We start from the raw sequence: 26,472 nt of genomic DNA, 5'->3' as shown, positions 1-26,472 counted from the left end.
TTAGGAGTTTCCTTCTTTATATGTAAACTACAGTAGTTAAGAATAAAAGTAACAACCTATTTCACTTTCAAAGTCCGTTGTAACCCAAAGATGTATTTAATTCTACTTTGTATTGTAGTTACTTGCATATTGCATCTTTTTTGAGAGTATAGACTGTTTTGTATTGTATTCATATTTGTAAAATTTCAGTCAATTTTTTTTTTGTAGAATGTCACATGTTCTGGATTTATTTTATTTTATTATTATTTTTTTATCATGGCATGGTTTGTTTCTCTATCCTCTGTGTTTCTTGTAAACTGGAAAATAGATCTAATGGCTTGATTAAATGTCAGCTTAAACATTTTGGCAAGAAAACTTCACAGACTCATTTAGTATTGAATCCTGCTGCTAGGAGGCACAAATAAAGTTTGATCATCCTGTAATTTGTGATGGCCAAATTCTGTATCCTCTCTGAAGTTTTTATTTTGTCTGACTCTTTTTGCTTTTTGAGAAGTATTATTCTTTTCTGGGTTTCAGATTTCATTCTTTTTTCATGTAATTTCGTGCTTTATTGTAACAATACCATCTTACTCATTTTGGTTTACTAAAATAATTGATTTTCTTTTTTAGTTTTTCTTAGTGTGTGTGTGTGTGTGTGTGAGAGAGAGAGTGTGTATAAAGTGAGATTTAAGTCTTTGACAAATGATTTCTTTCAAGACGAGTGGCTTAAACCAAAAGATATGTTGGTTTTCTTTGCTTTCATTTATGAAGTTTATACATTTTCCATTCTATTCTTTTTATTTTTATTTTTCTCTTGATGTTTTTTTTTTTTTTTTAATTAAGAAAGAAACTCACGTACTTCTCATGATAAATTAGCTGGCAGAGACTTAAAAGGTGTTATCTTGCCAGTGCTTCTCACATTTTTAATGGTACCTTCTAAGACCAGCTGTTTTTTATGACCCAAATGAATACATGTTTGGTAAAATATTTGGCACAGGAAAAAGTACAAGGAAGCTATTTTTGGAGAGATACTGGAGTATGTATATAGCTGCTTAATCTGTTGGTAAAGGTGAGAAGGATGAACTAACAGCACTTATTGTATGTCAAGCACTACGTTGGCGTTTATATGCATTATATCTGTGGTCAACTCTGCTTAATTAATATGGATTATTCTACTTGGTATTTATAATTTGCTTTAGTTACCTGATTACAAAGTAACAGTTTTGGAAAGAATCTGAAAGAACAAAAACGTAAACCATTCTCTTTATTTAAGATTGGTCTGTGTATTCTGCTGTTGTGCTTGAGACTTTTTGTTAGATTAAGCCCTATTTCAACAAACCTTTATTGAGCATTTGTTTCGTAGTCCAGACAGATGTATATAATTTTCTGCTAAAAATTAGTATTCTCTTGGCAAACTGTGAGGTAAGTTAAAAGCTACTCTGCCATGTAGGATATGTAGGTGCTTTAAGACAGATGTAGAGTGAGTTCAGTGCCCCAGGTTCTCCAAAGCAGGGTTTCATATATGGAGTAGCCCTTACTGTCTTCTAGTCCAACTTTAATATTTACAGTTGAAAAACTGAAGCTCAAAGGATACTAACAGATGGATCTTAATGCAGTAGTCTTGATTCTTAAGTCTCTGTTCTTTCCACTGTGTTATGATATACAGACAAAATAAAAAAAACAAAGTCTACCAAGGAGGGTTGTCAGAACAGGGAGGTAGAGGAAAGGAATATGCTGTCATTTCTTTTTAGACCAGTTCTGAATTCTGAAAATTAGGAAGCTTTCAATTTGATTTTTAAATAATGGAGTTTTCAAACCTGTAGAAAAGGACAAAAACTAACATACCCACCAAACAGATTTGCCAGGTTGGTTGCAGAGTCTTTGAAGATAAAGAAATAGTGACCCCAAGTGGTTAAAGGATAATGAACATCTTCACTGAAGATGAAACAGATGATAAAACTAGTATTTGGAGAGAGGAAGAATAAACAAGCTTAATCTCTTTTGCAATTATAGAAATATGAATTATAAAATTATGACTTGTTATTAACCATTCTTGTCAAATTAGCAAAAGTAAATTGAAAAAATTTTTATCCCAGAAAGTGGAAAGTGTGCATTCTCTTAACACTACTGGAGGCTAAGTAAATGGGTTCATGTATTTGAGAGACCATCCTGATAATATATATACACAAACCTTTAAAATAAACATGCTTTGATATAGTAATTCCACTCTTGGGAATGTAACCTGAGGAAAAATTCCGGAAGGGGGAAAAAGTTATGGTTATAAAGTTTTCTTCTCTTTTAATAATAGGTGAATTGTTAAGTAAATGATTATTAGATCAATTTTCTAGATTATTTAAAACATTATAAGCAATTCAGGTACATAGATGATTGCACTGGGAACCATTTTAAAAACCAGCACATTATTATATAGAGAGGAGAAGAGAATTATCATGTTTTGAGCACCAGTTTTATATTAGACATTGAACTAAGCACTTTACACATATTTACTCTTTTTTTATTGTTAGATTTAATCTTTGACCAGTACTTAGCACTGTAGTTCTAATATATTTATAGGAAAATATTCTTTACATACAAATGGCTAGATTAGTCAGAGTTTCACCTCCCTACCATCATTGCTCTCAAGACTTTTGTCTATCTCTCTAGTTGCTAACATTTGGGAATTTCATTTCTTTTTTTCATCCAGATTGTACTTACTTTTCTGTTGAGTTTACTAGACAACCAGCTAGATAGTTGACTAACACATCTTTGAAACTTAGCCATAGTCCTCAGCCCTAGCCTTTATGAGAGAAGAAAACCTTTGTTGGGAGTTATGAAAACTGTGCTTACCTGAAGCTATGGATCCTTTAGCTACCCATTTCCAGAGTCTTCCTGTTCTGTTCCCCATGTTGCAATTCTGGTGGTATACTGCTTAGTGTTTGCAGTTTGGGGGCTCCATTGTTATATTAAAGGTAAGTACTTCTTTCACTGTAATCTGACCTTGAATAGGCCTGAAGCCTATATGTATAATCCTAGAGTTGGAAAGATCACCCCTGGTCTTAGTCTTTTAAGCTGTGGGAGACTGAAATTTGTTCTTCCAACTGGTTTGAATCACTTACCAAAGTCAAAGTCAGAAACTTAGCAAGTATGTTAGATTGCTTCTATACAAAAGACACTGTTTGAGTTACTAGTTTTCTCTGTAGATGTTCATGCTTGTGCTATAACCTCTGTTTTTGTAGATTGAAGAATGTGTGGTATGCTCTGACAAGAAAGCAGCTGTTCTTTTTCAACCATGTGGACACATGTGTGCTTGTGAGAGTAAGTAACCCATAAAAAACTTCCTCAGTATTATTATAAAAATAGAAAGCAAAACAAATTATATCTTTGAATTTTTTTTTTGATAATTCATGAGCAAAAAAGTTGGTAGGCCTCTAGTACTTTCCATTTCTTTCTCTATACTAGAATGTCACCTATTTTCATTCTTCCTCCTGAGCCTTAGAGAAGATTGAATATGCAGTGTTTCACTATATGGAATTTTGATTTCATTTGTATTAGCATAAAATGATCTCACACAATAGAAATTTATTTCTAAAAATGAATGTTGAAACGTTTAGTCTAACCTTTTTTCACATGTAAAATTGGCACATCTTCATTTATCATCACCTTCACATTGCCTCTCATGCATATTTTCCCCACTAGTGAACCACCCACAGCATCCATTCAAGGCTATAATTTCTGGTTGCTTTAAGCATTCTTAACCTCTATGTCAAGAGAACTTACAGAAATCTTTTCTTTGTGAAGATAATATTAAAGTTGAAGAAACATTTTTAACTTTGCTTTTATATATTTCACTTGTTCTTTCCAAGCTCATAAACACTCTTCAATATTAATATTCTCCTCTTCCTTTTGTTTTTTACATGTGTCAAGGAAGGATTTTAAACATGTTTAATAACTTATACCTTATGTAAATGGGTCCAAGGTAAAAAATGGCATTTCCTATTATAAAATAGTTCAGTCAGTAGGCATTGATTTTTAATGTATCTAGCTAACATATTATACAAATTGTATGATAGATTAATCTCATTGGCATAGATTTGCTTTAGCCTTGTTTGTTTGTTTTTTACTCTGATAGACATCTCCTAAACTAAAGAAAGGATCCAGGTTTTCTACTGTAACATCTGCCATGAGTAATTGTCTCTGTTTACCAGAGACTAGTATAATGGCTATTGTCAACTGTCAGAGTGCATGTAGAAAGAGTTCTGTCTTAAGTTAAAAGAACTCAGGTTATTTAAGTTGCCATAGTGTAGGGGTTAGCAAAGTTTTTCTGTAAAGGGTCATATAAATACTTTTGGTTTTGTGGGCCACATGGTTTGCATAGTAACTAAATTCCAACTATTTAACCCTGCAGTTTTAGTGTCAAAACAACCATACACAATATGTAAATGACTGGGTGGGACTGTTTTCCATAAAAACTTAATTTACAAAGATAGGCAACTGATTGGGTTTGGCAAGCAGGCTGTAGTTTATCTCAGTGTTAAATTTAAGTTTTAAGAATGAGAAGAGAAAGGCAACCCTCTTTATGTTCTCTTTTGTAAGAAGTCTCCTGTTGTTATTTTCCAGACTGTGCTAGCCTGATGAAAAAATGTGTGCAGTGTCGGGCAGTAGTTGAACGAAGAGTGCCTTTCATTATGTGTTGTGGAGGGAAGAGTTCAGAAGATTCCACTGATGATATCTGTAAGTGGATTTTCTTAAGCATTAGCCTTCTGGTTGGGACTTTCCTGAACTTCTCACATATAGTACACTGTGACCTTGTAAAAAACATTAGGTATATGACCTGAATTTATAGAGGAACACATATGGTTTTGCTCTTGTTACATTACAAGAAACCTGAAATACTTTTCTAGTTTGTGATATAATTATAGAACTTTAAACATTAGTCTGTTAAGAAACCTCAACCTGTGACATAAAGTATATTATTGGATTCTTGCTTAAAGAAAATTTGCTATCTCTTTTGAAGTTAAAGTTTAGTGTATGTTGTGTATCTTGAGGGAACATCATATTACAAATTATTTTTTCAGTTCACACAAGTATTAACCTCATTCTTTTATCTAGCAGGTTTACCTAGTGCAGTTGAGTATTTTATGAAATGGTAAGTTGGGACAGAGTAACTAGATAAACTGAACAAGTGGAAAGATGAAAAGTTAATTATTCACTTACCATCTTTTCAATGGTACAGCTTTGTAAAAATATTTTTCATCTTTGCACTAGATATAAGCTGGATGGTGTCTTTGATTTTTTTGTTCTGTATATAGATGCAGCTACTCCTACCCAGGGATTTTTGTCTTTATCACCCGTAGAGCAAAATGAAAATTCCAGGGAAAGATTGAGTAAAAGACCAATAATCTAGAGAGTAGGAAAAATGAAATAAAAATTTCTCTTTGTTTAGCAGACCACTGATCATGGCCTTTCTTTCATGGAGTTCCTCATCTTAGATCAATAATAGCAAGGAGAGTTGGGAATAAAGGAAGGAGGCTAGGTTTTTGTTTGTTCTCATAAATATCATCTAAGAGACTTTCGGTTAAGTATTGCTGCCAAACTGGCTAAGATGTTATGCTGCTTACCTTCTTGGGTTCGTACAGTGCAGGAACAGAAAAAACAAGCATAAAATGTATTTGTGAGCTTGTCAAAGAAGCAAGTAGAGCCTTGGAAAACCCAAAAGTCTGTATGTAGATTATTGTTTAGCACTGTTAAATATAATTAAAAATTAATATGTAAACATTTCTTTTCGAAGATTATAAATGAAAGAGTATGACATGAATGTCACTACTGTATCTGTTGTCCACATGTAAAAACAAAATTTTAAAGAAGATTCTAATAATAGTCTTATTTTTAACAGAACAGTATTAACTTTAGAAATAAAAAATCATTGTCAAAAGTCATAACATTAAAATTTTTAATCTGTATTATAGCAAGTGGAAATATCCCAGTGTTACAAAAAGACAAGGATAATACCAATGTCAACGCAGACGTGCAGAAGTTGCAGCAGCAGCTACAGGACATTAAAGAGCAGGTGATGATGATTTCTTCATGGTAAACAGTGATTCTAAGTGGCATATCTTTTTTTTTTTCTATAAAATTACTAGTATTTTCTTTAGTGAGCGCAGTTCATATTAGTACATCATGTATAGCATTTGAATAGTTGCAATAGGTAAAATCTGATTTAAAGATTTACTCAGGCACTTTCTAAAATAAGTAACAGACAAGTGACCAATAATAGGAAAAAATGCTCAAGCACATTAATAATCAGGAAATGAAAATTAAAACCATTATGAGGTATCTTTTGCCACCTACCAGACTGAGGGAAAAACTCAGTGTTAAAAACTGTCAATTTCTAGTGTTCAGGCAGAATATATAACAGCCATCACTCATAATGCTGGAGGGAATATACGTTAGTAAAAGTACTTTGGAAAAATTTGCCATTATCTATTAAAACTAAATGAAATATTGTTTGAAGATGCAAACTTGGGGGAAAAAATCATACAGATGGTGTTTAAAATTAAAGATAATGGTTTTATTGGCTGAGATGGCTGGGAGGGGACATAAGGGAATTTTCTAGAGTACTGATATTCCATTTCTTAAGTATTAAGTTCATGCGTTTGATCAGTTTGTAAACTTTTAAACTGTACACTTATGATTTGTGCAGTTTTCTGTATAGATGTGATACTTCAGAAAAGTACACACACACATGCACACAAAAGGGAACGATAAATGAAAAATTCAGAATAGTGATTATCAGTGAGAGGTGGGTGGGTGGAAAGGACTGGAGAGGACATACAGAGGGGCTTTAAAGGAAAGGGCAGTATCCATGCTTTAAACTGGGTGGTGGTCATAGTCTTCATATTTTATACACACCAACAGAAGTGCTCTTATATCTACTCAATGTTTAATAAAAGCAACAATGAAATAAAGAAAAAATTAGCTAAAATTTGTAGATATATGTTAAGAAAGTCTTTTTTTTCCCTAACCTTACCGTTCATTGGACCCAACATTAAATCTGATTTAATTCAAAGGATTGAGCTGCAAAGAGTGTTATTTCTTTAGTTTGGCAGTCACATCAGTGTCACCACACAGTTGTCAGAGTCGTCACTTTTGTGTTTTCCATAAGAAAGTAGCATAGTCAGTAGATAGTGACCCGGGATAACTAATGACCTTGTGATAACTAATTTAGTATAAATGTATATATTTATTAGGAATTTAAACATGCATCTGAAAAGGTGAAAACCCTATGATTGGGCCAGTTTTTCTTCTGAAATCCAGCACCTAGTCATACTTATTATTTAGTGAATAAGTAAAGTTAAATATAGATTTACAAGTTCTTAATGCAGGAATATGAAAATAGGAACATATTTCACTCTAAAATAAAACGTTTTTTAAAATTTGAAGCTTTGTAGAATCTCAGTTCCTTTTTTATAAAACACTAATAGAAAGTTAAAACTGATTTTTGAACACATCTGTGAAAAGCATTTTATCTCTTAATTGTGAATTAAAATTGTTTTTATAATGAATAATGATACTCTATTATGGATCCTAAAAGAATAATTCAGCTCTACCTTTATCCAGAGTTTACCATTCACAGAAGTTTCTTCTTCCTTAAATAATCTTCATTACCAATAGTTTTCACTAAAGTATTTGAACACTTAAAATTTATTTTCTGAGGAATGATGGGATTTCCTGCAGGGACCCCTTCAAGGTTACCAAGAGAAAGCATCTGAATAACTCTCTTTTTAAAATTTTAAATCTCTAATTTTTCTATTATCCCAATGTCTCTTTAATAGACAAAAATTAATTTCATATGCTCTTATGGATGTATTAACTTAAAGTAACTTAACCCAGGCTGCACATATGTATTTACTTTTGAAAATAAGAGTGATTAATTATCTACATAGAACTATTGAAAATTTAATGGGAAGGAAACTTTTAATGACACTAAAAAGCTGGTTTGGCTTTTTAAAATAAAAAAAATATGATTTTCTACAGCTTTGCTTCTTAAAACTTGATAGATAAATGTGAAAAATTACTTGGGAAGAGTGGGGTTAACAAGTTAGACTACAATTCCAACCCTTCCCTTCCCTGCACAGTGATTTCTGGTATTGTCAAAATTGGTAACTACATTTTCATGTATAGGCTTTTGGTCTAGTTCATTGAAATAGATATTCTTGTTTAACTATTTCATGTCTGTGTTACTTGGGGAAAGTATACTTCAGAATGAAATATTATATGTTAAGGTAGAATATGTTTTTTACAAAAATAAAATGTTTTGTGAATAAATATGTGATATCCTAGAATGTGCCTGTCATACTTATTATTTTTAAATTAAGTTTATTGGGGGTAACTTTGGTTAATACAATTATATAATTTTCAGGTGTACATTATAATTTGACATCTGTATATTCTATTGTGTGTTTACCACCCAAAGTCCAGTTTGCTTCAGATAGCAAATATTTGATCCCCTTTACCCACTTCACCCTCCCCCTATCCCCCTATATTTGACCCCCTTTAACTGTCTACCTACCCCTTCCTCCTCCACCAGCTACCCTCTGGTAACCACTAATCTGTAGTCCATGTGCATGAATCTCTGTTCGAAGTTACATTTATTAATACATAACAAAGGTGAATTGTTTTTAATTAAGGGATCTACATGGATAGTAATGGAGTACAGCATAATGTTTCAAAGCAAGAGCTCTGGGCTGCGTGGCCCGAGTTCACAGTATGGCTTACCTTGGGGAAGTTTTTAGCTCCGCTAAGCCTTAGTTTCCTCTTTTTTTAAAGTAGGAGTGATAATAGGACTGAGATTGTATCTCACACAGCATAGTGCTTGGCATGTGTTCTTAGCGATACCTCTATATTGCTCCTCTCTCTCCCAGTAGGCCTATTATATTTTGTTATTTTCAAGAACAAGAACAGCATAGTACTTAGAGTTGAGGAATCTGAATCAGACCAAATGGGGCTATTCTTACCCATTTTCTATTAGATTTTGGCATTTACATTTTTTGTTTTATTATATAGTATTTATTTTATGTTGTATTTGTTTTATATAGTGCCTTTTATACTATTCTGACAGTACAACCAATATTTCTATTATAAAATAGAGATGACATTTTAACTACTTAAAAATTAAATAAAAATTTTTTAAGCAATAAAAGATTATTCGACTAAAACAAAAGACAATGATGTTATAGAGCTGTCACATGTTACACTTTCAAAATATAAAATGTCTTAGCATTTATTACTTTATTTGTTATCTCACTGCAGACAATGTGCCCTGTGTGTTTGGATCGCCTGAAGAATATGATTTTCCTCTGTGGCCATGGAACGTGCCAGCTCTGTGGAGACCGAATGAGTGAATGTCCTATTTGTCGCAAGGCTATTGAACGAAGGATTCTTTTGTATTAACAAGAACTCAGTGTGTTTTGTTAGCTAAGGTATTTGGTCATGAGATCTTAGTAAGCTTTTAAGCTAGTTGGGGGTTCTAATGAATTAATTTTAATATCATAGTTTCTTTACTAGAGTATAATTAGACTGTAAATGTACCAGAACAAAAAACTCTACAAAATAGTGCTTGAAAGTTGTGGGGGTTTGTTTTCCTTCTTTTTCTTTCAGTTTTAATTTGAAACATCAACTCTGTGCAATTCATAGATAATTTACTTTTGGCTTCTCTGGGGAAAATCCTTTAAAGATCTGTTATTTTTGTTTTTATTGCATTTTCTCTTGATGGCTTATACATTTGTTAGACCTCAGAAAGTACACTTCCTTATGATCTGCTCTCTTTCAGTTTATCATGATTTTATACAGTGACTTGACACAGGTACTCAGTTCATGCATCAGATGAAAGGGGCAAGTCAAACCATTATGTTACATATATTAAGGGAATATTAAGAGAGAATTCTCTTTTTAGGTGAACATAAAGTTATAGAAATGGTTGTTTCTGGATTCTTACAGTAAATGGAAGCATAGTATGAGAGAATAATGACTTTGCATTTAGCTTATTTTCTAGATTTAAAAGGAAAAGGAAACTTGAATCCAATTGCCAGTTTCAAAATGACTGATAAGAAAAGGAAAAATAATTAATCATAGTGGGGAACTGAAGGGAGGGAAATTATTCAATAAAAGAGTACCTATTAATTGACTGTTGACAGTTACCTTCCTTATATTAATTTATACACTGTTTTCAGCCAGCCTTAAAAAAATTTTTGTAAAAAGTATGTGTCAGTTTTCTATGTGGTTACTTATCCAGGCTTGATCTGCCTAGTGAAATGATAGTCCCCTCATCGGCCTCTGAGTTTATCATTTTAGCTTTTCTAATATACTGAACAGTAGTACTTCAGTGATCTGAGAAGGATAATGCAGTGTCCAAAGGCAGCAATCCTTTCTTCTACATACCTATTAATTCTAACAGTGTTACTGATTTTACCTTCATCGTAGGCCTTGCTTCCATTCTCTCTCAGATAGTAAGGCTTACTATAAAGAAAACAGTCTCTCTTTATACCTACAGATGAGGATATTATTAAACCGCCAACGATATTCAAGACATAGTAAATAACCTAATAATAAATACTTATTTTAGAAAGAGTGACTAGGACATTTACAAGAAATATGTCTAATTACATGTAGACTTTTTCCCCCTGAAACTTTGACTTTAGAGCATCTAATCATTTTCTCTCTCTGAATGAGTAATCTTACAATATTTAGGATGAATACACATAAATAGGTGTTTTGGGGTTCATTGCTGCTAGATCATAAAAATATCAGCTGTTTACAATACTGTGTATAAGCCTACTCCTAAGGGTCATTATCTTTTTTGTAGTTTTTTTCCTTCTTTGAATCTAATTCCTATGTCAGTTTTTCTGCTACAATGATTAGCCTTGAAAGTACACAGTCTCTAGCCCTCAGTATCTGATTTCTGGCTGTTAAATGACTATTGCCTTTGCAAGTCCTGGTGAAAATGGAGAGCTTTGCTGGCCGATTTTGTAGTCTTGATAATTCTGTATCTGTGCTTAGCTGAGTAACTTAACATTTAGAACAGTAAAATTTTTATAAATTTACATTTGAAAATTTATATTGACTACTCAGTTATCTAATAACGGGCCACTGAGACTTCTTTAAGCCATAATTTGAAGCTATAAAAAGATAGGACATCTGACTAAAGATGTTCACATAAAGAGACAAATAGACTGTTTTCTTTCAGGTTTGAAAATGGCAAAAGTCAGAATTTTCCTTTTCTTCCATGCCATAGGCCACCCACCCATCTCTTTTCCAGTAGATCAGCTGGTAAAGAGGGAGCACCTGGCTGACTCATGCATAGTTAGGCCAACCGGAGAATTGTATGTTTAGTTTAGCTGGCCAAATTATGGTCTAGAGCTCTACTTTACTTAAATCCTTTTTATTTATCTTCTGAGCTGCAGTGCTAAAACTTATATTCCTAAAAGGCAATTTCATCTTCCAGTCTAGTTTATTTCTACCATGTTAAAAAAATATAATAACTTATAAACTTTTACAAAAGTCATAAAGTAACTATATAGTGTTATGTACTTGTGGATTTTCTGTATTTGTACCACTTCGAAATTTAATGAATAGAAAATCTTTCTCTATTCGTGTTTTCAAGCACCTAAAAATTATTTTAAATTTATTTTGGGATTGTGAGGGAGAATAAGATTAAGAACTTAATATTTTAAGTGACTTTCCTCTAACTGTGAAATTGCTACCTCTTATTATATATGTCTCTCAGCAGTACTTTCCCAATTAGGTATTTTTCCTACTCATTGTCATCTCTTTATCTTGTGCCTGAAAGAGTTTTTACTTTTCCTAAAATCATTACAAAAACCCCCCCAAAACTGACATGCATTCATTCAAAAACGTATTTATTGGACTTCAGGGACTAGATAACACAATATTAAAAAAAAACTGGTCAACATCTTAGCACATGCAGAATTTATCATGCAGCCATTATGTATTTGAAGTAATATGATATAGATGAAGAGAAGAGATTCAAAAATAGTGATAGCATTTCTTCCTAATGTTTCAGAAGAGTTGTCATTAAGTAGTATTTGGACTCTCTCTTTCTACCCCCTCAGTCCTATCACATTGTCTCCTTTATTCTTCTAAGATTGTCAGCTTTGTTACCCAAAACATATACACAACTTAATAGTTGGTGCTATTCTAATTGTTTTTCTTCATATAACTTAACATTCTTACTGATACTTATACTATATACATAATTAATTTTGTTGGGAGCAAGAAGGTTTTTCAAGAGAAGATCTTTTTGTATTAGTATAGGGATAATAGACAAGTGTTTAGTGTAGCTGGCTGAATTATGCTTGGTTATTTGTTATTTTAAACATTGCAAATTGACTAGCTAGCTACTGAGGCATACAATTAATTGATAATGTTGACAATACTTAGATTTATATCTTTGATGGCTTTAGCCTGTAAAACCGTTATAGCATATTGAAATGCATGCTGCTTAAGATTTGCTCAATTCAGATTTCAAAGCTTACTTCATTTTTACATGGTAAATATATACTGTCTATGTATGTATTGCCCAGTTGCTGATCTGTTTTATGAATTTTGGACTAGGAATTAGTTAAACTTATGAATAGAAGAATTAGTGATGGGGTTGGATAAGGGAGGACAGCTGGGGTTGCAGCAAGTAAGAAAGAAAAGTCATTGAATTTAGAAGAAAAAAGGAAGATCTTGTAGATTTAATTAAATCAGGAAGTAGAGTATATTTGAATAATAAAAAGAGTCTTTCAGCCAGTTTTCAGTGGAGATTGACAATTGCTTTGTAAATTATAGGCTTTAATGCAGCTCGTTTTTTAAAAAAAATTCAAAAGGAAGAACTCATATTCTTGGAGTGTCTAAAATATTTTATAGTTATAATTTGTGTAAAAATTGAATTTTAGAATAGAATTTTTTTTTATTGTGGTAAAAACACATAACATGAAATCCACCATCCTAACCATTTTTAAATGTACAGTACAGTTCAGTAGTGTTGGATAAATTCATATTGTTGTGAAACAGATCACATCTTGAAAAATTGAAACTCTACCCATTAAACAACAAATTTCTTCTGCTCCCCCCTCCCAGTGGAATAGAATTTTGATTAAATATAAAAAGAAACACCTGAATTATCTTAATAGTTTGTGTTTGCAAGATAAAGTCATGATAAACATCAAGTTCCTAAAATTTGAGGGATGACAGAATTTCTTCTCTTCCACTTATCATCAGTCATAACTGACTAGATTTTAAATGTCTGTTAATTGGAAGGGTTTGTAATTTGATTTTGTTTTGAACCAGAGAGAAAAAACACATTTTAAATGGTAGAATTAGGTTAGCTTTGAATTTGTACTAAATTGGGAAGGTAAAAGATTTCCACAAATTATGTGTGCCTTGTTGAAAATGTCATTTGTCTTTAAGTCTACTTGTAATTGTTTCAAAATACTTTTTCTCTCAAAAAGCAACCTAATTTTTTTGCTTGACTATTATGATAGGAATGCTTACCGATATTACTTGATAATCATATATAGCCTTGGAACTTTAACATATATATATATATATATATATAACTATAACAGTATTAATAATTACAGTTGTACTTCTTTAAAACATTAAATTTGAGGAAAAACTTCAGTGCTGTCTCATGTGTACATTGCTTTGCTACAGTGAAGGGGAAAATCCTTTAAGATTCAATTTACTGATAAATGGTTAGCAGGTGTAACTAGAGTATAAAAATATGAACTAGATAATGGGGCTGATGAATTAAAATTGTGAGTTGCTACATTGGCATTTTCTACCTCTTTTTCTGTCAGAGTATTACTTTCCCAGCATTTATTCATATTTGTGACTAAGGAGGAGATGGAAACCCAAGGTTAAAATTAAAATTTTTATTTTGAGGATTTAAGCAGTAGGCATAGGAAAGGTGACTTGCCACACCAATTTGGTGCCTAAATCCATAACTACAAGTTATAATTGACATGTATAAAATGTGTAAGAAAGATAATATTTCTGAATATTTTACTTTTCCTCTACAGTCTATTTGATTTTGTTTCATAAACAGGACTTCGTTCCTCCATAAAGCAAAATGGTCTTGTAATTTTCTATAAAATAAATATGCCATTTTGTCTGAAATCTGTACTTTCAGGAAGCTATCGAAAGTTCTGACTCAGGGCTTTTTAACAGTTTAAGCAATTGTTAATTATATTTTGGGAAATCCATCTACATAATTCTTCAGTGCCTTGAAAGAATTATTAACTTGGCAACACTTATTAAAACTTTATAGAAGGCATCCTTTGGTGTGGTGTGTCATCATACACACGTTTATAAGTTGTATTGCTTAGCTTGTGTACTGTACGTGTGCTGAGTTTGGGTAATTCTTTAAAGGAAGTTTTCTAGATTTGTACTTGATAGTTTTTTTTTTTTTTTTAAACATGATTATTTATGGCCATGACACTGTTACCAGAAAAGTAATTCGATGTTAAATCATTATGCAAAGTCATGTATAAGTAGCATCAGGGAAGAGGAGATAGGGCTCAGATTGCTATTTTATATGAAAGGATGATATGTTTGGTAAACACAGATGGTCTTCCCCTCAAATGAAAAGAGACATTTTGTTCAAGTGACTTGGTTTAAAAGAAAATTTTTTCGGGGGAATCATGAATTGCATGTCATTCTTATGCTAGTCTTACTTAGATCGAATCCACAAAATTATTTTTGTTAAGTTCAGTATGCTTGTGTCATTCTAAACACAGTGTATTCAATGATATAAAGCATTTTGACTCAGCAGTGTTTTGCTTTGTATTTTTTCCAGTGGTTTTTAGCTTTCACTTGATTGAAATTAGAGTCTTATTTGTGAATATAGTTTATATATGGCAAATGATTTTTGCATATTAGCTTTTGTTTTTAAAAATGCTTAGCAAGAGCTAAGCTTTTAAAAATAAATGCAAACATTTACCATTAATAAAACCTGTGATGTAATATCATTATATAATGCTTTCCTCTGATCTTTTGCAACTATTCTTTATAGGAATATACATGAATTTTGATTCTTAAAGCATTTGAAAACCAGTACATCAAATCTTTTATTATTAGGAAGGAAATTATATCTCTGAGAAACAAGGGCATACATCTCCAACTCAACATGACATAGGTATCTACATCTAGAAGGCTCTCATTACAATTGTTTACATTAAGGTACCTCTATCTAAAGGGCCAAAGAAGCTTTTCATATTTTAACACCTTCCACTCATTCAGGATTAAGATATATTGTGAAAGTAGTCAGAATAAGATAAATTTGATAGAAAATAAATCAATTAGGAAGATTCGACTTTTTCTATAAAAAGTTTATTCCTCTTTAGAACTCAGATGTAGATTTCATTTTCAAGAGGTAAACATTTTAAAGCAATGATTTATTTGGCTTTGTTAGCATTTTGTGACTAGTAATTGAATGGTTTGGGGGTTATTTTATTTTTCAAGTTAATAGAAATACTTATTTGTGAAGTTACTGGGAGATTGTTTAGGTTTAGTTGAAAAGATCAAGTATGTGTATCTTGGATGTTTAGAAGGAAAACCATATGAAACAAGAATTTTTTAATTGTTTCTTTGAAAAAAGCATCTGTATTTCAACTTCAAAATTGTGAATTTATTTTTGGATAACCTCTGTTTTTGTGTTCTTTTTTTTGTTGCTGTACAAATGGATAATTCATGGCAATAGTTTACTAAATTGAAACTGTATAGGTTTTAAAAATAAAGCCATTTTAGAAAATCTGATTTATATATATTTTTTATCATTTAACAGTTATTCATCCTTCACAGAGTTAAAATTATTAGTTTTACAGTGTAGCATTTCACAAACTTACTGACAGTGAAAACTTTTAAGTGGTGCATTGCAGAGCAATGATAGGTGTTTAACAGCATATAAGTGCATGGATTAAAGTAGAACATCAAAAATGATCTCTCAGATGAATTCATTGCTGAAGAATGATCATTTAGTTAATAGTTTTTTTCCTTTATAACAAGACCAGTTGATAAATTCATTTTATTTTGGTAAGGACAAGAGATAAACATAATGCGAAAAAAGTATAATACAAGACCAAGAACAGAGACCAATTACAGAGCTGGTGACATATTGATGAGACTGTTAGGCAGTGCTGCCTTTGCACTAATGCTCTAACTCAGCCGTCCCCAACCTTTTTGGCACCAGAGACCAGTGCTCCTATGAGAATCTAATGCCTGATGATCTGAGGCGGTGATGCTAGTGTTGAGGAGCAGCTGCAAATACAGATGAAGCTTCGCTCACCCGCCTCTCACTTCCTCTGTGTGGCCTGGTTTGTATCAGGCCATGAACTGGTACCAACCCATGGCCTGGGGGTTGGGGACCCCTGCTCCAATCAAATGTAATGCGTTCATGCTTTAAGTACCCCTTTGTACCAAGTTCCTGCATTCTTAGATACAGCAACTTTCTGAGAGGCAGATTTTTAAGAAAATAATTCATTATTTTTCATGTTTGAGAGTATTATCCACCCTTCCTCTCTCTCTTCCTTATTTCCACAGAACAATTAGTATCTTGAAGGGAACATCACATAAGATTTGGGAAAAGCTTTCGTAGAAGAAGTTAACCCTGGTTTAATAGGAAAACAGAGAACGAAATCAGAGAGCCTGTGGTTACTGACCATGAACAACCGTACTGAAAGACATTCAGAAAGATTATATGCTCAATATGTATATTTTAGTACAAGAGTATTAGTTTTGTATTGCCGCTGTAACAAATTGACATGAACATAGTGGCTTAAAACAATAGAAATTTATTATCTTACAGTTCTGGAGGTCAGAAGTCTGACGCTCATCTCCATGTGCTAAAATCAAGATGTTGTTAAGGGCTATGTTGCTTCCGGATGCTCTTGGAGAGAGTACATTTCTTTGCTCTTTCAGTAGTTTCTAGGGCCCACATTCCTTGGCCTCCTTTCATCCTTACCTCGTTTCCACTTTTATTTTGGGCCCACCTAAATAATCCAGGGTAATCACTTCATTTCAATTTTAGTTGATAATCTTAATTCCACTGGCAGTCTTTAGTCTCTTTTGTTATACCATTTATAACAATGAAATGTAACATGTTCACAGGTTCCAGGTATTAGGACATGACCATCTTTTGGGGTAGGGGCTGTTGTTATTCTGCCCACCACAGTGTGGTTGAGAATTTCGGCCTGCGTTACTAAATATTCTACTTGTAGAGAAAATGTTCTTAACAGTAGATTTAGAGAATGGGTACGATTTTACTGAGAGGTTAATTTAAACCCACCAAGATTAACAGAAGTGGTTTGTAGGCAGTTCCCAGTTTATGCATGTGGGATGAAGCTTGAAATAATTTGCTCAAATTTTGAATGTTTCTAGAGGAAAGTGTTAATGATATCTCTGTTTTATAAAAATGCTGACATATTACATGCTATTAGAAGATACCTGATTCTACATCCTAAGATTCTTATTTCCAGCTTCCTTTAGCGTATTTGAATAGATAGCCAGGCACCTCAAACCTAGTATGCCCCAATCTTAAGTTGACTATTTCTAATATACTTGTTTCAATACTATTACTAACCCTTTTTTTTAAACTAGCAATTTCAGTCATATTTGACTACTTTTTATCACATCTTATTTGCTGGATCCTGTTATTGCTTCTTTGGAAGTGTCTCTTGAATCTAGTTCTCATCTCCACTCTCACTGACTTTGTCAAGGACTCATCTGTTCCTGGATAATTTCAGAAGCATCCTACCTGGTGTCACTCTGACAGCCCTTTCCACTTTAATCTTGCCTCTATTTTAACTCAATAGTTAATATTGTACTTTAACGACAAGTTTGGCTTGGGAGAGCCCATCCTGTTATGAATGCTGAAGGCTTCTTATTCCAAAACATGAGGAATCTCAAACTGCAGGTTGGCGAATAGGAATTGTCTCCTTCCAGTCATAGCTAAGAACAGTTACTTCTGAGTGGAGTCTCAGGCATTTCCTATGGCAAGATAAATGAAGACACACGCCAGAGCCCAGGACCATCCTGCTGGCTTCACTGGGGAAGGGAGGTGGTGTTCTCTGTGCCCCTTCCACCTCCTCCCATTCCTGGAATTCTGCTTGCTCAGGGGAAACCAAACTTCTTGGACAAGAAATGTTTTCTGTCTGTTTGTGTTGTCAGAGACTCACTCTGTCAGACCTGGTCTCAACTGAGGAAATTATCCATTGAAGAGAAGCTTCTTTTCTCTCTCTTTAAAAGATGTTTTTTATACAGAAGTACGAAGTAACTGTAATGAGCATCAGGGTAATCAGTAAATAGAACCTCAATGTGTTTAATGATAGCAACATAAACACTTATTTAGTACCTACTATGTGCCACTTTATAGACATCATCCAATTCAATCATTAACACTGAATTTCATTATGAGGATAGGGAGGCTCAGAGAGATTAAACAAATTGCTCATAGTCTTTCCTTTAGTTAGTAACTGTGCTAGAATCCCAAACTGGTTTTGTTTTCATCTTCCCTTACTCCCTTCCTTTTTAAACAAAGGCTGTAATCCTGACATCATACACTTACCTGTGATGAGAGCTCTGATGTGTGTCAGGAAAAAAAGTTGATGTGAGAAATAACTGTAAATGAGAGTTTCAAGTTGTATGGAAGGAACCTGGGCTGTTGGTAATCTGCCTCTTCTCTCACCTCCTTGAATTTTTTTTTGAGGGATTGTAGGAAAGTTCCCCTGAACTGGGATTTTCATTGGGTGTACCAACCTCTCTCTTCCACAAGGGGTCAGCAAAATCCTCTTAGTGAATTAAAGGCCTGTTACTACCATAACCACTCCCGGCCTTACCATTGAGGCAAGAGAGGATCATTGTATTATTGAACAGACCTCTGACCTTCACATATTCATTCTCTCTTGCTCACGCTGCTTATTCAAGCTGAATTCATCTGACACTTGCACTCTGTCCTCACATTACCATGTGCAGTGAAACAGAATGAGCGTGAAGTCTCAATCCATTCTTTTAAAGTGTTTCAGTTAAAAATTGCTGTGTGTAAAATATGGTTACAAATTATTTTTTAAAATTCTATATCTTGCAAATTATTGTATCTGAATAAATATTTGGGACAAGAGATGACAGTCTAATGCAATACTAATGTAACACTTATGAAGTACCTTCTAAAGCACCATGGTTCATGCCTTGAATCCTGGCGGTCTGGCTGCAGAGTCCCTGCTCCAAAACATCGTGATACTCTGCCTCCCCACCAGAAAAACAGCAACTAGTGTCTTCCATGGTTCTGGCAAGTTATTTTTCAGGTATATAAGGTACTCTGGACATTTAAGAGGCGGATCAAGATCTTATTGGGCCCGGAACTTATGTAATTTGGGATACCCTCTAGGCAAAAAGAAAAATACAATAGAAAATAAATACAAACGTAGACATGAAGTAAATTTTTACTTAGAATAAAAAAAGAAATCACAACAAATCCCAGTAAGAAAACAGACTATAAACATCTCCAAGTCCAGAAAAAAAAGCATCTTTTTATTAAGGAACTCCATCACATGCTGATGCTCTGCACCGCCCAACCCCCCCACCTTGACAGGAGAGAAGTTCCATTTTGACTAGGCGTTAATGAGAAACTAATCTTTGCCTTACCATTTACATGTCTGATGAGTGGAAGAACTCTTCACAAGCCAGCTTCTGCCTTCATTGATTTCAAACTTCTTTTCCTTCTATAACCCATGTCCTTCAGGTGCCAGGCACCACTGGACACAGTGTATTGCAATTCCCTTGGTCTTGCCCCTTTCCATCACAAAACTAGGCAGGGAGAGTGGTAGGAGTGTTCCTAGAAGCCATTTCTATACCAAGATGGCTTAGCAATACCGTAAGTATACACAGAGGTAACTGTAAGCCAATCAAGGTATCCAACTAATCCCCAAATAAATGTCCCCTTAGTGTATCTTCATCTGCGCATCTCACAAATGTGGAACTCCCCCAAGGCCTTCTGACAACAGAGAAGCAAAAGAAAAGTAGGAGTGGAAACAGAAAGTGGTCTTAACTGACTGATTTTAAGATAAATTGTTTTTGTCTAGTTTATAAACATCGACCATATAAACACACTCTTGGGTGGGGGGCGGTAGAGGGGGGAGATCCCTCAGCTTAAGCTTCTTTAGTTTTAGGGTAAATCCCCCTGTGTAGATCCTGCCAACAAGGACACCTTCTCCATCCAGTGACTGGACCTCTCCAATGGTAGGCAAGCAAGTCACAGGATTTCTCGATACCCCCTAATACAATCTCTGTTTTGAACAAAATGGTTATTTTGTTTGTTTTATTTATTTCTTTTCGGCCATGGGTCATTATACCATTAAGATACAATGTCAGAGGACATTTATCTATACAGCACAACAGAAATCAGTGTTCAACTGAGACCTAAGACTATACACAATTATCTACTTTTCCCGGGACTCAGTGGTGAGAAAAGCTTTGCTCATACTTTTCCTTCGTCCTAAACCTTCTTCATCCAGCACACATCTCACTTTCTGACCCTGAGCCACAGAGACTTCCCAGCAACTCCAAGGCCCCGAACCTCTCTATCTGAACTACAAGTTTTAACAAAGAATTTCCACAACAAATGGGTACTTTGTCAAGTATCCATTCTGGGCTAGCCTTTGGTGAAATCTTAGTGGATCACTTACAAAGTATTTTATGTGAGTCCATCTCTGTTTAGCCAGATTATAAACAAATTGGTGACAGGGACCAGGATTTCTTGCTGGCCTATCACAGTTCTGGGCATATCAGCACTGAATAAATACTTTTTTGATTGATGCAGTTCTCTCTCCTCTCTGAGAAGCAAACCTCTTGGCAGCTTCCTCCTAAGTAGACTGGAGACACTCTAGCTGGGTGGAGAAGGTAGAATTATTTCTTGAAGAAACCCTAATGGAGTAACCCCAGTCTTGCTAATGGGCTCTTGGGTACTCTGTAGCTCATATTCGAAGCTACATTTGTCTCCAGTAAACTGGTCAAAAGCTTTATTTTTAACAAGATGGTGGTCCAAATCTAGTTGCTGATACCCCCGTCCACATCCCAAATTTCTTAACTTTGTGAGGTAGTGAGGTTTGAGGGTACATGGAGTAAACTCAGTGTCCCCTAAGACAAGCAGTCATGCCGTGTGCTGGGCCGTCCGACTTTCACTTTTCCAGTTTCTGTCCTGGGAGGCAGCATAGAGAAGTGGGCAGAGCAGACTCTAGGCTCACCCCGACCCGGCTTCAGTGCTGGCTCTGCCTTCACAGACTGTGGGAGCCTCTGGCCAAGTGTCCTCCCCTCTGCCAGCCCTGCTTTCCTCCCATGAAAATGGAGACATTAGCAGGACTCATGGCATCGGGGGCTGTGGGATTTATGCGTGCGAGAATTCTGGACGCCTGTGGGAGTTCAGTCCCTGAGTTTGTTCTCTGTAGGTGCAGAGTCTCTTCTCTGTCTCCTCAGTCCTGTCCCTGTAGATTTCCTCACCTAGACAAACCCCTGCACTCTCTGCATGTCCCCCACCCCACACTCCAGAGCTATTAAACTTTCTTCTCTTATCCTACCTATGGGTTTGTATGAGAGTCAGGTAGCAGGTTTGCTACTTTTAGGAAGGAGCTCAGTTGATTCCTTTTCCCATGAGGAGAACTGGAAGTACCTAGACTTCCAGGAAGTTATCCTGCCTTCAGGCACAGGGGTGGGCATCTAGCACCAGTGAGCAGCCTTAAGAAATAAGTAGCATTACTTGACTTTTCTGAAATATATTTTACTTTGCTAATTTAATTTAAGATCTGAGCATATGAGGCTCCACCATTTGTTGAGGCCTTCTCTATGTCTTAAGTCCATGAGGATCTCTTTACCTGAGACCAGTAAGGCAACCTCTCTGTGTCTCAGCTTTCTCATCTGTAACATGGACATATTTGTGATACCTGACTGACAGGAAGTGTTGAGTAAATGTCTTCCCCATCTTGGCAGACGGCAACTCTACCTTCCCATTGCCAGACCCCAAAACTTGGAGTCAGTCACCCTTGATTTCTTTCTCCTTCCTTAGCTCTAATCCTGTCGGCTCTACCTTGAAGATCGATCTAGAATCTGACCATTTCTCCATGCTTCCACTGCTAACCAAGACCAAACCAGCCTCTCTTGCTGAGATTAGGACAACGGCATCCTTCGTTGTCTGGCCTCTGTCCTTGCCACATCTCACTCAGAGAGAAAAAAAACAGACTTTTAGTGCTCCAGCCCCATGACGTCCTCCCTCCCCACTCTCTACCTCCCACCCCACATGGCTGCAGCATGTGGGCTTGCTTGCTTGAACATCTCAGGACCTTTGCTGTTGCCTCCAGCTGAAATGTCCTTCCCATGGATATCCACAGAGTCTACTCCCTCATTTCTTTTAGGCATCCGCTCAAATGTCACCTTACTAGAGGGACCTTCTCTGATAACTCCATATACAATAGCAAATTTCATCTCTACTTACCCTGATCTCCTCACTCTATCATTTTATTGTTTATTATTTTGTCCCTCAACCAGAACAGATAGTCTGTGAGGGTAAGGCCTTTGCCTCTTGTTTGCTCTTGTATTCTCAGTGTTCAGAACAGTGCCTGGCACATCATAGGAGGTGTTCATTAAATATGTGTTGAAGGAGGAAGTGAAATAAAACGTGAAATTGCTTCACAAATTACAGTGAATAAAGAGAAGTGAGTTGTCACTAATGCAATAACAGCTAACATTTATGGATTGCTCACTATCGTCAATCACTGTGTTAAGGTTTACCACGCATTATCATCTTATTTAATCTTCACGACAACAATGTAAGAGATCCCTATTATTATTTATTTTTTTACTCAAATAAATTATTTGCTTAATAAAACTTAAGTATTGATGAAGAAGAGGAAAAAAAAAGTTACCAGTTGGTTAAAACACCACAAACCCACACCTAGAGTAACTTGTCATTTTTTAACAAGACATGACAGTGTGGTGTCAGCTTTGTGTCTGTTTCCCCAAACCAACTTCTATGAACTGGGTTGGGCTCTGTGTGAGGACAACACATAGGTAAAGGGAATGATCACCTCAAAAACATGCTGACCTCTCGTTTCACTCACCCTTCTCCTCTCTTAATCTTCTAATAACTTTACTACTGGGAAAAAGGCCAAGTAGGGGAAACCCCGCTGGCCTGAGAATTCTTGATCTCAAGGGGCCTTTGAGGTCACTGGCCTGGCCCCTCTTCTGACACAGGAGGAAATTCAGCCCTCAGGAAGGCAATCTCCTGAAAGGATGGCATTACTTTCCTTAACCAAACTCCTTGTCCAAAATCAGAAGATGAACCATACACTTCATCAACCTGTCTTGAACTTTGTAAACTACTTGATAATTTTAAGAGACAAGGGGCCACTCTTGCTCTATTTTTGCTGACTTCTTCCTGAAAAACTGACTGTAGGTGTTTTACTTGGATCCTTTAAAGAATATTTGGGACCCAGTTATTCTCTTGAGTGATACATGGGCATCTGTTTTGATGACAGCAAAATAATAGCATACTTGGCTAAATGAAGTGCTGGGGTTTCACTGTGCGGTCTGGAGATACCTCTTCCAAAACTCTGCTGCCAGAATCTGTCATCACAAATCAGAAATCTCAGCCTTGGTGGAAAATATTCTCCCCAAATTTGTAAGCAGCACGCAAGACAGCTTTGTTCAGAAGAACAGTAAAAAGTGTTTTTTCTTTCCTCATTTGCGAATTATATAAGAAAGTAAGAAAGGCAAAGGGAAGACAAAGTTTTAATATTAATTTCTTTTTGTGTCTTTATTTTTATTAGCTCAAGAAATAATGTTGTATTTCAAAATATGTGCTTGGCATTGTTTTCACTAAATAAATAAAAGCAATTATAAAATGTATCTTAGGTCTTTCCAGAATCCTTTCTGATTATCAGAAACAGGGGAATGTCCTAATTTCCCACTAAATGCAAATATCGGCATAACACGTTAGTACCACGCAGTGCCACTCTGTTATGCATTTCCTGGGCCTCTTACTAAAATATTATTTTAATGAGACATTCAGAATGTCTCTGGTGCCAAGTAGGTGCTGCCTGGATATTCTGTGATGATGATAAACAGCCTTCTAAGTGCATGTATTGAGTTTAAGAAATATAACACCACAGCATGTAAAATCACATGCCAGATCTCACACAGCTGCCAAATCACATCTGCCCCTATCTCTCTCGATGATTCTTCCCCAAAACAGAGGCCTGGCACCTTGCCCTGAACATCAGCCAACTGGACATTAGCAGAGCAGGGTAGGGAGGGAAATTCAGCTTTGCTCCCCTATAAATCTCAACCCCAGCCAAACCTTGTTTCAGCCAAACCTTGGTGTTTATGGGCAGCAAAGTTAGGTGCTGTGGGGCATGAGTAAGTAGAATTTGCAGATAAACTCAAGCCTTATTTTAGACAACCAGAGAGTGAAAAAATCCTAAATCTCTGTTTTTGAATGCACTGATAAGAGAAGTAACAAGTAACAGCCATTATACTTGGAGTGTTTGAATGTAACCAGTTTACTTTCTGGGTGAGGTGCTGATGAGAGGTAAAATGGCCAAAACATGGGTACCCATGCAGAGTTGAAAAAGCAGAGGCTTAGGAGTTCTCAGACTGGGGAACAAATCCCCAGATAATTGAGAGTTAACTGTAGTACTGATTTCTTTTGTGATTACCCTGGAGTTAGCCTCTACTGTATAAAGGGCACAAGCCAGCTGCAGAGATTAAATTCTTATCAGGGTTTCACATTAATATTTAAGTGCCTCAGGTCATATACCTTAATCCTTGAGTAAGAAATTGTGTATTTAAAAGTCAAAAACTATATCCACACATGCAAGTAAATGGCCCAAACATGACCAGCAGGACACACAGCTAGCAGCTAACAGTAGTTACATCTGTGAGGACAGGTAGGGCTGATGGGGAAGAGGAGGGAGAGGGGGCAAAAGGGGGCACTTTTAAAATCTTTATTTAAATTTTAAAATGAGAATATATTCAATATAAACATAAAAAGTCATAGTGAAAGTGAAGTGCAGTTGACCCTTGAACAACGTTGGGGTTAAGGGTGCTGACTTCCTCATGCAGTTGAAAATCCAAGTATAACTTTTGACTCTCCCAAAACTTTACTAATACCCTACTGTTGAGTAGAAGCCTTACCTACAGTGTATACAGTCGATTAATGCATATTTTGTGTTGTATGTATTATACACTGCATTCTTACAATTAAGTAAGCTAGAGAAAAGAAAGTGTTAAGAAAATCATAAGAAAGAGAAAATATATTTACAGCATTTATTTTCAAAAATCTGCATGTAAGTGGACCCGCACACTTCAAACTCGTGTTGTTCAAGGGTCAACCGAATCTCGAGGCAGGGATGTCTTCTGCGGCTCCAGTGTCACTAGCACATCAGTATATTTGTGCTGACTTAACCCGAAAGCACTCTTTACAAGTTTCTTTTTTATAATTGTATTTGTCTAGCTGGGGTAATTTTATTTGCCGAGAAATAAATCATTTGCAGTATCAGTTGTGATTTGACATTTATGCAATTCTTATATTACGATAGCACTTTAAAGTTACTTCCTGTATCAGTACTCTTGAAAGAAAGGTGTAGGCTTCCCTCTTTTTTATAGGTAAAGAATTGTGGCAAAAAGGTGAAAAGTATCTTTTCAAGGTCTTATAACAGCAAATAGTTAGCAAAGGGTAAAAATTATTCATGATTTCAGTTTTTTGTTGTGATGTATTCCTTCTCTAAAGGTGTTCACCGACCTGACTAAAAAAATGCTGTAAAGCCTGATGGGATCTGGGCAAGTTTTTAATTTTCTAAATGTTCCATAAGCTAAAATTTCTTCACTAGTTAGAACTGGGGACAGATGAATGGAGAAGTAGGTTCTTCCTTTTTTCCAGGGCCTCCCAGAAAGATTCCCTGTGATCTTTTCTGGGTTCCTTACTGAATTCTGACTCAGGGGCTAGCAAAATGCACCACCACGAGAATGGGGTGCAGGGCTGGGGCAAGTGTTTGCAGTTAAATTCTATGGGTGACAGAGGGTGACAATATGCAGAATTGACTTCCACTGTGGGGAATATTAGAGAGAACCTGTTGAATTTTGAAGGGGCAAATTGGAATGTCTCATTTCTTGGCAATGTAGACATGGCTTCTTCTCTCTTGCCCAGCTCAGACCTGGAATTTACATTCCAAGAGTGGCCAACTTATAAAGTTGGAGGAAATTGAGTTGATGTTTTCCTCTCAACTAAGCAGTCTATATTTTCTTTTGAAATTATGAGTTGAAATAATATATCAGTCATTACAATCTGCAGAGGAGGTTATGCCAGTCAAATAAAGAAGATATACTTTCTTCTTCTTTTTCTTCTTCTTCTTTTTTTTTTTTGTTGTTGTTGTTGTCCCATTGGAGAAG

The 26,472-nt window shown here is 35.3% G+C and overlaps 1 protein-coding gene across 4 annotated transcripts in view; it reads left to right on the top strand.

Annotated features, from left to right (window-relative positions):
• The window catches only part of MIB1 (MIB E3 ubiquitin protein ligase 1), a 114,581-nt gene extending 98,786 nt beyond the window's left edge, over positions 1-15,795 (top strand). For 3 of the 4 annotated variants that reach the window (XM_039844801.1, XM_039844810.1, XM_039844785.1), the window contains 4 exons: positions 3,216-3,294; positions 4,597-4,710; positions 5,946-6,046; positions 9,289-15,795. In XM_039844801.1, the coding sequence (XP_039700735.1) occupies positions 3,216-3,294; positions 4,597-4,710; positions 5,946-6,046; positions 9,289-9,429 (435 nt within the window). In that variant the 3' untranslated portion in view covers positions 9,430-15,795. Of the gene's footprint in view, positions 1-3,215; positions 3,295-4,596; positions 4,711-5,945; positions 6,067-9,288 lie in introns of all 4 variants that reach the window. The other variant, XM_039844793.1, reaches the window with a different exon arrangement.
• The last annotated feature ends 10,677 nt before the right edge of the window (positions 15,796-26,472 follow it).

The sequence above is a fragment of the Pteropus medius genome, unplaced genomic scaffold (assembly GCF_902729225.1).
Source record: "Pteropus medius unplaced genomic scaffold, Ma_sr-lr_union100, whole genome shotgun sequence".
NCBI lineage: Eukaryota > Metazoa > Chordata > Mammalia > Chiroptera > Pteropodidae > Pteropus > Pteropus medius.
This window is presented reverse-complemented; position numbering and strand designations above follow the sequence as displayed.